Source organism: Phasianus colchicus, chromosome 9, assembly GCF_987193195.1.
Source record: "Phasianus colchicus chromosome 9, bPhaCol1.hap1.1, whole genome shotgun sequence".
Classification (NCBI taxonomy): domain Eukaryota; kingdom Metazoa; phylum Chordata; class Aves; order Galliformes; family Phasianidae; genus Phasianus; species Phasianus colchicus.
The window spans coordinates 16,292,203-16,305,107 of NC_143444.1; the positions used below are offsets into that span (position 1 = coordinate 16,292,203).

The 12,905-nt window shown below is 37.9% G+C and overlaps 1 protein-coding gene across 3 annotated transcripts in view; it reads left to right on the forward strand.

Annotated features, from left to right (window-relative positions):
- The window catches only part of ABCA4 (ATP binding cassette subfamily A member 4), a 79,865-nt gene that overhangs the window by 529 nt on the left and 66,431 nt on the right, over positions 1-12,905 (forward strand). For 2 of the 3 annotated variants that reach the window (XR_016469231.1, XM_031614757.2), the window contains exons 1-4: positions 3,543-3,629; positions 6,601-6,694; positions 10,519-10,612; positions 10,961-11,102. Coding sequence is in view for 2 of the 3 variants with exons in the window: in XM_031614757.2 (XP_031470617.2) it covers positions 6,629-6,694; positions 10,519-10,612; positions 10,961-11,102 (302 nt within the window). In the remaining variant the exon portion in view is untranslated. Of the gene's footprint in view, positions 1-3,542; positions 3,630-6,600; positions 6,695-10,518; positions 10,613-10,960; positions 11,103-12,905 lie in introns of those variants that run through there. The other variant, XM_090146324.1, reaches the window with a different exon arrangement.

Genomic DNA, 12,905 nt, shown 5'->3' on the forward strand with positions numbered 1-12,905 from the left:
TCATGCTTGTCAGTGGAGGCAGACTAATTGTGTTGGGAAAAAGGAACAAGTCATTTTTATTTTTCATTAGCAAAGCAGGAAGGTTCTTATAACTTATGCTGTTTATAACTTATAACTTATGAGATACTTATAACTATTGCTATTTTATTTAAACATGTCAATATGGAAATACATCGCACAGCAGGAGGCTTTAGAACTAAAGTTTATATCTGCACTTCCATTCCTCTTTGTAAAGGGATATGAGTTCAATTTCTAATAGAGATGCATGGAATCCTCAAAGGAATTCTCACTCACAGATGGAAGAAAAATCCATCCCCAAACTTGCAAAACATAAAGTGTTTGAGAAGGGTGAATGTGAGGGGAAAAAAAACTCCCTCCTCGGCTCCTGCTTGGTAGCTGAGTAAATCGTGAGTAAATCGGATTATGGCAGATGTAGAAAGCATTCCTTCCGAGTTTGTGCCTGGTATGCTGTGTGTTTAACCATGATACACCTTGCGTAGATAGGGGTAATTAGTCCACTGCTAAGCCTGCGTGTCACAGGACTTATTAAGGTGCCACATTTGCTTGTTTTGAAATAGAGAGGAACCTGTTAGATTCTTATCAACTTTGATTCTTAGAAATGTATGTCTTTCAAAAGGAAGTTTAAGTGGCTTTTCTCTGATTTCTTGCCAGTACTTCTGAAGTCATTCTGTCTGTAACCTTATGAGCAGTACAGTTTCTTCCAGTTTCTGTACACTGATTTCTGTGCATCTTGTTCTTTGCCATCTATACAAGTGTCACCACTCACTTCCCTTTCTCTCTCTTTTCTATAATTCTTTCACTAGCTGCCATAACAAGAAATTGACCTACTTGACACAACTGCATGTTCTTGTCCTTCAAGTCATGCCTTATCTGAAACACATCAGGAAAAAATCTGAGCGACTTTTCACTTGGGTTTTCCACAGGAGTTTAGGATAACTGAATCTTTAAGTTATCCTTCTGAGTTAAGCAGAACTTAACTCAGAAGACTCCATCCTGTCTGTGTAGATGCAGTTTTCTCTATGTGCACACATCTATTTATTCACTTCTCTGTATAAGACGCTTACACACACTCATATAGTTTTGCCTCAGCTAAGTTGTGTTAGCCATTAATCATGTTACCTTTCTAGTGAGGCACTGCCTGAGAACAGCCTTCTCCTTATGTGGCAGAAAGAACCAGCTAAGAAATTGTTGGGACACTGGAGAGCATTCTGAAAATTGAAAGTATTGTCCCATGAATGGACCCAGTACACGTGTGCATGTATTCAAAGCTATTTTTGTGGTAATTGCTAATAATTTTAGAGAAATCTTCTCTTAAAGAGAAATCTTTACTGGAGTGTTTACTAGGGATGTTTTTTATAATTTGCTGCACAAACAGTACTCAACCAAATTTGACTTAGTAATCAAAGGTCAGAAATAAGTCAGGAGAAAAAACGCTATACTAGCATTTAAAATAGTTGTTTACAATTATGGCACTTGTAGGTGAGGCAATGATCATGCTTAATTATGTCTCACAGTAACCAGTATGACTTATTTGTACTTTTGTCTTCTGTAAGTAGTGTAATCACAGACTTACTCTAACAAAACATGTGTACCACATGACCATATGTTTTCAGGTATATGCTCAAAAACATACAGCACATACAGGAAACAGGCATTATCTTGCATTGTAAGCATCATGCAAAGACTGTCACCAAATCTGCATTTCCACTTACAGCTTTTTTTAAAGTTCTGGTACAGACATCAAATGCCTCCTTTTTTTTGCTGCTGCCAGCAGCAACTGCAGGTAGAGCTATGCAGGAAGTGTGCGGTGTGTTCTGTAAGATGAACCACATTTTCTCCTCCAACATGAACTGGTTGGCCCCACATCGGCTTTCTGTGTTTATTTTTTGAAGATCCCACTCTACCAAAAGTTATCACATTACACCACTCTAGCAAAAGTGGGCCACAGGCACTGCTGATTTGTTGAACATAAAAAATATATGTATCCACCCCACTGTTATCTTTGTGATGTAAAAGTCTAATTGGGGAAGATTAGTTTAATCTGCTAGAGATGTTTCTGTGTACTGTGTAGGAGAAAAAACACTATTTTATTACAATAACTTGTATTAGTCTTAGATCTAAAATATTTGAGTTTGCTTGAAAAGATACCGAGGCCAGTGCCTGCTTTTCATGTTAATCAATTTAAGAATAAATTGCACATTGAGCTATTCTTAACTTGACAGTAATGTTACCAAAGCAAGTCAGGTATATCAGTGCCACTGAAGGTCAGGGGTACTTTTCTGCCAAAACAGGAACATACTGTAGGTAAGAGAAATTCTTGATAGCTTCTGATAGTAAGGTGTGACTGGTATGGTATCAGTAGAGTAAGAGAACCCTTTGCTAACTGCTGCTGACTGCTTGGAGAAAAGGAATGTTCTGGGGAACCTCCAGGGTTAAGCCAGAAGGAGCTATTGTTTGTTGTTGGCAGCCAGTCGAAACATGAAACTGACTCATTTTTAGGCCTTCCTCTTACCTAACATGAGATGCAATACAGAAGTATCTCATTCACATCATTACTGTCATCTGTCTCCTTTATTATCAGCTGGGAAATAATTTCTAACACAGACACCTTTCCATGGTACCAGCTGTAACACTACAATGTATGCTATCCAGCAAAAATGCCCAGGTTATAAAAGTTGTCACTGTATTTCCCTGCTGAATTGAAAAGTCAGAAAAAGAAGAAAGAAAAGGCCCTTTATTATGACTTAATTATTATTTGTTTTTATCCCTTGCTTCTTTCTTCGAGGGGTGTTCTAGAGATTTTGAGACAGGATTGACTCTGAGAAATTTGATTAACTTAAATCCAATTTATTTCTACTGAATTAAAATTGGTATTTATCTTTATTGCGCTATGTAGTAAAACTAGTGCAAAGATTGATATAACTAATCTTCTACTTCTGTCAACAGTATATGTACCTCTTTTTCTGAATATATGCCACAAACCATTCTTCTTAGTATTTCATAGGGTAGAGTACTATAGAATATAATGTGTAGTATACTGTAGCATTCTACAATATTAACTGTTAGGAAAAAAAATAAAGGAAGCCAGAGAATAAATGGATTTTTTTTTCCTGCACTTGGGAATTTGAAAGAATCTTCCTACAGTTCAGTGCTGATAGGAAACAAGTTGTTTTTGTAGATCCCCACACTGAGCCCCCAGGAAGGAGAGCCAGTTCCTGTAAAAGCAGAATTAGTAAAACATAAATTTATATATGCCATGGGTATGAATCACATCCCTTAAACCTATTATCTTCGGGCAGCAAGTGTGTGCCATTCTAAATACTAACAGTCTTGATTTGCATTACCTTCTGAAAAGCTGAATAAGTTCAAAAGTGTGGGAGTTTTTCCAGTTTTAGGAGGAGCATTAGTATCTTTACTATTAAACTTCATTTTTTTTTGTAACTGAATTTCTTCTAAATGCCTGTACTGTTCCTAATTGCAGTTGTTTTGAGCCATCACTGGTCTTGTGGGTAGAATGCTGCTGCCTTTAAGAATGAAGTTACATCTACACCATGACTAATCACTTCAGAAGCTGAGCCCATGTGGAGTTCTCAGTGCACTGTTTCTAGGTACTATCTTTATCATGGACCTCCTCCATTACTTCACTGTAGTGTTTTATTCTACATAAATTAGGAGAGTTAAACCCTGACCATATATTTCTATGTTAGTCCTCTTGAGTGATGCCCAGTTAAGAAAGAATATTTCTGGATTGGAAATGAGTTACTCCTTATTTATTGTCTTGCTACAGAATCTGAAGTTCATCAGAAAAAAAATCTAGATTTTTCTAGGGCAAGTGTTAACAGGCATTCTATCAGGCAATTCTAATCCCATTTATGGCCTTACATTGCAATTGTTCTTTCTGCTAACTGTAAGACTGGAAGTTAGAGGATAATATATGTATGTTATACATTAAAAACAGCATAGGAACATGAGCTGACAGATTCTGCACTGTGAGGAAATATCTCAGTGAGATAGAAAAAGCATATTGGATAATTAATTAATGAGCCAAGAGGAAGAAGTGGAGATGCCAGGCCATTGGCAGAGTACAGATTTTATGGCCTTGACATGAAGGCTTGTCTTTCCTTTCACAGCAGTTGTACAAAGATTGCAGAGTGTCTGGGGTTTAGAGAAGGGTAAGAGGAGCTGGAACAAAACTGTTGCATTTACTTAACTGTAGGATTCATTCTTGAGAACAGCAACAAGTTCAAGAGTCCTGAGTGTAATGTGAAAGCATCAGGAAGCTGTCTGACTGCCCATAGTCTGCAGCTCAGCAAAGAGAACTTCAGTGAGAACTCCTAAGGAGCTGCAGGTGCCACTTTAATGGCAATAGCAAGGTGGTCTCTGCTGGAGCTGCCTGCAATCAAATATAGGATCATTTCCAAGTGAGAATGTTCTTAGAAGGCATCAGTCTGTTCAGATGCAGGAGCTGCTGTAAACAACATCAGTGCCAGAGTCTTGTCTTGAAGCTCAGTCAATCTTTTTTTCCTGGACTCTAAGCCCTTCCAACAGTTAATTGCTCAGAAATGTTCTGGACTGGGTGAAGGTCTGAAGAGTATGATGTGCTTTTCCTCAATTAATGAGTACAAGAGGAAAAAAAAAGGTGAACGCTAGTGTCTAAACTTTAGTTTTTTCTATCTCTAGTCTACACACAAGAATCAAGTGATCGATCTCAATTGATTACCTAGTGTCAGCTCTGAGGAAGGTGGCAAAGGGGTCTGGAGCACAAGTCTTATGAGGAACAGCTGAGGGAACTGGGATTGGTTAGTTTGGAGAAGAGGAGGCTCAGGAGAAAGCTTATTGCTCTCTGCAACTCCCTGAAAGGAGGCTGTGGTGAGGTGGGAGTCAGCCTCTCTTTCCAGATAACCAGTGATAAGACTAGAGGGAACGGCCTCAAGCTGCACCAGGGGAAGAAGTGTACGTCTTCAAACCAGCAAGCATTAATCTATTTGCTCTTTGCAACAGCAGCTGTATAACTAATCTCATTTCCTGTAATGCTGTGGAACTTGAATCATTACAATTGGAGTGACACTGAAAACTGCATGAAATGGTTAGCCTATGGTATATAGAAAATGCTGCAAGTTTTGTCACCATCAGTTTTGCATATGTTTAGTTTTCTTTTCTGTAGACTTGATGTCTTGTTATTTGATCCCCAGTAAGCAACACAGCCAACTATAGCTAAGCAAGGTCTCAGATATCCTGATCCAGACCTTTTACACTCTCAGTATGCCAGATGAGATCTTCATGTTTTTTGGAACCTTTTCCAGAAAGGTTAGTAAGGATTCATGCCAGTTCTTCTCCCCAGTGCTGTCCTCCTCCTTCATGGGTGATCTGAAACATGAACTTGAGATGATTTTCTGAAAACACCAAAGAAATATTACCAATTTTTGTGGCAACTAATATTATGTTGAAAGATTAGGCCAGTATATTCTGATGTGCTATCCAAGCCTTGCCTCTTAAAACCAAACAAAATCTCTCCCACTTAATAGGTATTTAAAAATAAATTCTAGAAGAGTGACAAGAATGTCTCAACAAACCATCAAATCTAGAGCAGTCTTGTCTGTGCAGTTCTTGATAGAGATTTGGGTAACCTCCAGTAATCAGGTCTATGTCATAATTATTATCATTACAAAGAGTCTTCTAATATCTAACTTGCATCTCCTTTTTCACTTACTCTCAATTACTAACCATTCAAGAAGAAACTACTGTCTAATCACTTAAATCCCATAAGGCAGCCATGAGTAAGAAGTTGATATAGAGAGCAAGTTTTAATGGTTTCTTTGTTTTAAAACAGGTCCCTATGTTTGAAAGGCGCCTATTTTGACTTATATGTCCAGTTTTCTTTTTCCTTTTGAAGGTAAAATGTGTGGTGATGAAAATATGGCATGAGCCTAGAAAGCAGATCATACAATGATTTAAACTCAGTCAAATCCCCGTTAAAGTATTCTGAGAATTTTTTTATTTGAGGGTACATAAATCTGAGATCATGGGGGTATATTTTTTGTTGGTTTTGTTGCATTGCTTTGTTTTAAATTGCATTAAAATTAATTTGTCTATATAAAATCCATTCCAAGCTGTGCTAGTCAGTACACATGGTATCTGAATAAAAAGGCTGATTCTACTCTGTTATCATAGCTAATTTTTAATGTTAAACTAATGTCCGGTTGTAAATTCATCTTTTCTTTGAAAAATTAGTTTGAAAGCACTGATTTAATCTGATAACTAATGCAACAACTAACTGCTTCCATTACTTGCAAGTACCTGGAATCAATGCTAGTGACACTTTTTCATTTGAAAGAAATGCTTTTCCTATGTCCTGCTTTTTGATGCTGATAAAATGTGCTGCAGGAAACAGTCTCCAAACAATGGAAAGACAGAGGGTTTTTTATGTATAATAGTGTATCAAGTGCAAAATTAGGTGAAGCGGATAATGACAGGAATTAATTTATATGATAACATAGTCTTAAAATAAGAACAGAAAACGGTTATTTTTCTCAGTTTGAAGTGCTGGCTGAAAAAATGTTGATGCGTCCTTTATTGTAGGTTAACCACGGACAGCTGATATAGAAGAATGAGCTTCCTAAGGCAAATCAGACTTCTGCTCTGGAAGAACTGGATCCTCCGAAAAAGACAAAAGGTAAAATTTTGTTTCTGGACTTCAGCTTTGGACATGCAGACCCTTGGTTGAAGTGACTAGTGGAACATCTATCAGCCTAGAAAAACAACAAATTCCTCAGTCAGATAAGTCTGGGATCTTGTTTGGTACAGTTTACAAAGCTGTTTTTAACTCACCAAGCACAGAGAAATGTTTGTTTAAATAGAACAACATGCAAGGAGAATAGTTGTGGTTTGTCAGGTTGGGAAAATGTTGTGGGCACTGCTCAGCTCTGGGAGACTTGTTTCCTAATTTTAGATTTGCTGCTCAGGCTCCACTGCTCCTAGATGTGAATCTAGTTAGATTCTAACACTCACATGAAACAGTTTATTTTTAATATAGCATGATAAATAAATTGAAAGTCAGAAGTATTTTGAATCCTTTCAAATCCTTCTAGATCTTGTGAAACAAGAGAACAGATTTTTCTATAACTTTCTACCATATTTCATTCTTTCTTCTTTTTCTTAGCCAAATTTTCTTAGAGTCAAAACCTCCAGAAAGGGTCTTGGTGTCCTCTGATATTCTCAAATATACCATGACTACTTCTGTTAAGGTAATTTGCAGGGAAAGCTTCCTATGAGCTCTTATGGAGAAGGACCACCCATTTCAAACCGAAATTAATACAGAAGAGCAGTTGGTCATGTGTGCAGCTGGAGCAGTCAAGGGGATTGTTCTGCTTTGATAACAAAGATCAACGGTGTCAAAATGAGCCAGGGGATGAGGTGAAATGATTACTTATGCTGACCATATTTTGGGAGTTATAACAAAAAATATAGTCAGAGGTGTTTCAGTTCTTGGTCAAAACCAGATGGAATCTCCCTCTAACAGTTATAGCTGTTTTGCTGATGGAGCCGAGACAGTCCACTTTCCAACCCACTTTCTTGTTCATGCTTATGTGATTGCTTGCTTGATTTTGATTGATATTAAATACTGAAAATGTTATTGTGTAAAACTGCATTAGCTTTTTTGTCCGCTTCCATAACAGTGAAAGACATTCCTAATGACTCAAGCTAAAAGTTACGGGGTCAAAGGGTTATCTGATTCTTTTTTTCCACTGACAAATTGAATGTGCATTCTTTCATATCTTCCCTGCAGACTTTCTCTCACAATTTGCATTACGAGTTAGAGTTGATGCATGCAACATTGACAACTTGTATTTTAATATGGTATGAAATTCGCCAATCCACACTTAACCTAAATTACACCAGGTATAAGGACACCTTTGCAAAACTAGACTGTAATTACTGATGGCCAAGGAGTTGTGATAGCTTGATTCTCAAGTTCAGAAAAACATGCACCCCAACAAAAGAAAATCCACGTGGATTTCCAAATGGATCTTTGCACTCAGTGTTTTCAATGTGTGAAATATTATTTGATTTTAGCAATCCTATTCAGACATTTCATTTAGAATTATTAGTTGTGTTTTAGGATTTTTTTTCTTAATTATATTTTTCCTATATAAGTTTCAAAACTGCTAGCTTTATAATTTCTAGGTGTTGCCAGAGAGTCCCTTTCTGTGGTGATCATTCCTAGCTTTTAAGTAAAAAGACATACATTCTCTTCTCTGAAGGGCAAAACAATTTTAAAATTTAGTCAGTAAAAATTATTCTGCTTTTTGCTTGTACAAACCTACTTGCTTATTTGTCCACTCAGACAAAGAAGTACCAAAACAAAAATCTGTAACATCAGTAGCAGCTACAAGAATGTGTTTTGGGAAAATCAGCCTTGTTTTTGGCAACCATTGTGCAGTACCATAAACTGGGAGTTCACCATTTACTCTAATTCACAAGAGGAAAGGGTTCCTTACAGTTAACAGATGATCCGCAGCCAATTTAGGCTCGTGGGATATATAGAATCATATCATTGAGCTTGATCCATTGCAGGTCCATGTGGATATTACATATCTCTGTGTGTATTGCTAGGATTTCTGCTCTTTATCTCATGACTATCTCATGATTCTGTGGGGTTATGGACTGCTCTCTAAGCCTTCCTAGTGGGTACTGAGATAGCTGTGTGACTTCAAGAAAAGAACTACAGGAAAGTATCGGAGGGCCAACAGCTCTTTATCTGTTCTCATCACACAACACATTGTTTACCAACTTGAATGGAAGCTTTCCTTTTGCTTTAGCCTTCAGTCCCTCCCTACCTAGTTAGCTCAGAGAAAAGGTAATAGTGAATTCAAGTCTGAGGATTTTGTATTTCCTGTGAATGGACCAAGATCCACCTTCTGAGCAATAACTCAGTTTTACCTGCAACAAAAACAACTGAGTAATCTTCTCCAGTTCTTATACCTCTTGAGCTGATTTGCAGAGTGCTTGTCCCAGACAACATGTTTACAGGCTGGAAGTTGATGCTAATCAGACCCTGTGGACACACTTGGTATTGAGAACAGCTTACAACACTGTACAGCTATGCAGCAGCAGACTTCCTAGGCTAATAATTTGGTCATCTGCCCTTTACTGCTAGCAAAATTTTGTCTGACTTTAAAAATATGAGGCATCATAACTTCTTAGGTGATGGGTTTTTCTGTTTTTCTTTTCTGTTTGTTTAAAAAAAGCAAACAAACAACAACCTTGAGACAAAGTGTGAAATAGGAAACAGTTGCCTGGTGTAAATCTTTCTACTTTTTTTTTGCCAGAATCATAGCTGGTCTTATTTAAAGCTATTAGAGTTACAGTGGAAAAAGTAGGACAGCTTCAAAACCTGTTCTTAGTTATTCTGTGGAGTACCTTTTGCTCTGCATGGCTCAATCTGAAAAAGGAGAAAAACAAACGACAACAAAACCCACATTCTGCGTGACCCATTTTTTTTATCCTGCTGCTGTTGCATATTTTGTATCTAATGGTGGAAGAGAGAGTAAAGGAAAGGAGGCAGTGAGGGTTTTCCAGCAATCCAGTTTTGGAAAGAGTTTGTCCTGGCTCCTGTAGGGTGAGGAAAAAAGTGCCATGCAAATGCGCACAAAAAACCCATAGCTGATTCTCAGAGCCCAAAGCCTGTGTCACAAGATCAAAGGATTGTAGTTTCAAACCTCTGCCAAAATACACAGAGACAATAGAACTGAAAAACAGGAGTGGAGGAAACAGTCTGAAAAACCAGGCAGGATGTTACTCTGTAGTGAAGTAGTGCTGTTGGCTTTTTCATCGTGGCTGCCAACTGATGTCTACGTGTATTGAGAGACCTGGGCAATAAAGTGGCCTTGGATGGGCTTTTACACATTTGTTGAATAAGGCACTTGTTTGTAATGTATACATTTCCACCACTACTAGAAAATGAATATAATGTTGAAGTGAGTGGTTTTGAAAAGAGGCAAAAGTAAGGATTAAGAAATGTAGGCTTTTATGAAAGTCTTGACCTGTAGGTACGTACACTGTGCCAAAAGCCTACTAATGAGGACAACAATGCAAAACATGGATAAAATCCCTATTTATCTATTGCATCATAGCTTGTTTTACTGTATTTTTATAGAGTCATCCATGTTGTGAAGGAACTATTCAGATCTACATTTAGTCTGCCTGGCAGCTTAGTACTACCTATGTCTTTTTATTAGAGTCAGTATTCTTAAACACTTTTTTTAGTAGATGTGAGAAAGCCACTGAGTTGATGGTGATGCTTCACAGGGTTCTGATGAAATCCTAGCTGTTTCCGGGTGTCCTTTCAAAGTGGTGGAATAGGAAAGGAATAACCATGGGCACATGATGCACTGGACATTGCCACTATGGTAAAAAGGCCTCAGCTCTCTAATCTGTAGTGACTCTCTGCAGGATTTATCTGTAAAATTTATTTTGAATAGATTTTTTTTTTTCCAGCTTCGTATTCTGGTGGAGCTTATATGGCCTCTGTCATTATTTCTTGCCCTGGTCTGGCTGAGGAAAGCTAATCCACTGTATCGCCAACATGAATGTAAGACATTTTAATACTCTGTCTTGTGCTAGATAATGCCTAGGACATCTTGGACAGGTACACTGGGCCTGTTTGCTAAGTGTTATTCTCTAATGGCAAAAAGACACGCTCTACTGCAAGCATTTTAGTTATTTATGGCCATGTATTGAGAAAATCAATTGTGAGTGAAATAAAAGCTTGAGTTCTCCTGAGATACTTTATGGTTGGATTTAACATAAGGTCTCAAAATTCTTTCAAGTTGTAGGTAGTTATAATTTCGTTGTTGATAAATATATTGAGCCTATAATAGTATTAAGGTTCACACAGACTGCATCAGAAAAGACACAATTTCTTTTTTCCACACTCCAGGTCACTTCCCGAACAAGGCAATGCCATCTGCAGGAACACTGCCATGGTTACAAGGCATCTTCTGTAACATGAATAACCCTTGTTTCCGCAGCCCAACCCATGGAGAGAGTCCAGGTGTTGTGTCCAACTACAACAATTCCATGTAAGCAGAGCTCTGTGTCTAAAATGGGGGTTGCCATAATGCAGGCCTGCTAAGCAATTGCTGATAGCTTGCCCTTGACACCTATTTGAACCTGTTGGCACCTAATGGGTGATATGAGGAGAAAGGATGAAGTATCTTCATCCTGCCTAGATTGATCTTTCAGTGTGCTGAGGATAGTTTATAGAATTGTTCTGTGTTGCAAGCAAAAAAGGAAAGGGGAGCATTTAGGACAACAGGATGCAACTACTAAAAGGCAAAAAAAAAAAACCTGTTCTAGCAAGTCAGTTTCATTCCAACAGTGATCAGCAGTGTCAGAATGGAGCTCATAGTGGTAGGTTGATGTCTTTTTCAAAGAAGTTTAGTTCCACTGGTCTCTACAGAACGTATATTCATACCATAAAATCATCTTTTTTATTGCCTACTGTTCACTGACTGTTTGAAGATAACTATTTTTGAGTACAAGACGTCTAAGCTTTCTTTTCTCATGAATTAAGCTGTTACCCCTGAATGAGGGCTTTCATGAAGTAGTAGCAAGAGAAAATCTGCTCTACCACTTCTCATATAGCACCTGTTCTGGCTATACATTTGAGAGACTTTAACCAGCATAGTAACTTTCAGATACTAAGGTTTTTAATAAGACAGGAGAATGGGAGATTTCTGGACTGTTGATGAAAAAGGGCTTTGGGAATGCTTCATTGCCTTGTTGGTTGTAGCTGAGTTGTGAAAGACAGCATATAGTGGACAAAGACTCTTAGAGTGAAAACTGGTTAGGAAAAAAAATAATTCCAAATCTCCCTTTTGAGCATCCAATGATTATACTTCTCGAGTAAGCAATGCCGATGCTATCAAAGCTCCAGTACCATTTAATTTCATGGCTTGATGTTAAATTAGATTTTTGTGTTTTGTTCCTAGTGAACGGGATTTAAAATAATCAACTGAGCTTTTTGAGGGTACAGCCAGTCACACAGTGAAGTTAAAAGTTTCTGTTATATATTCTGGCTTTTCTCAGTTGCTTATTGCAGAGTGAACTGTCCCTTTGTGAGTCAGAATAAATTCAGTGTATTACAAAGGAAGCAAATACATTGTGTTTTCTGAAAGAATTTTGTCCTTCCTGTTTGCTGTTTCCTGTAAGCTAAAAAAGTCTTGTGGACTGAGACTTACCATTCCATATATGGAAAGCATACTGTTAAAGAAATGCAGTACTTCTTAACAGGTATTAGTTCAAATTCTATCTCTGTTTTATAGCAGAAGGAAAAGAAGCCTGTGACATCCAGTTCCTAGATGTGCTTAACCACCTCTGCTCATAATAAGATTTTTTTCATACTTGTTTATGAACACAGGACCTGACTGCATCTTAGCTTGAAATGCATGTCTTAACCCAGAACAGCTACCTTTGGTAAAACTGGGCACTGCCATTTTCCCACTAATCCTAGAAGAAATGTTTTGAAAGTACTTAAAAGCTACTACCACACTAGAAGGGTCCGGTCTGAGAGAGGGAGGAGGATTCTTTATCTGGTGATTTTATGTCACTTATCCAGCTGAGCGGGGCTGAGCGGACCATTTAACTGCCAAAGCTGATCTTTAGTCATAACTAGAGCATATCTGCACCACAAATATGGAGTGCTATATGGGAAAGGTTCAGTCTCCCCAGTAGTGTGTGGTAATGTAAATGTATGAGAGGCCAGCCTTCTGCCACACAAGTAGCCCTCTGAGCCATGTGGATTCCCATGTCTAACTGAATTCACTGAAAGTACTTTTTTGTCACCAGAAAATTGAGCTTTGAGTTTCAAGGATGAAGATAAA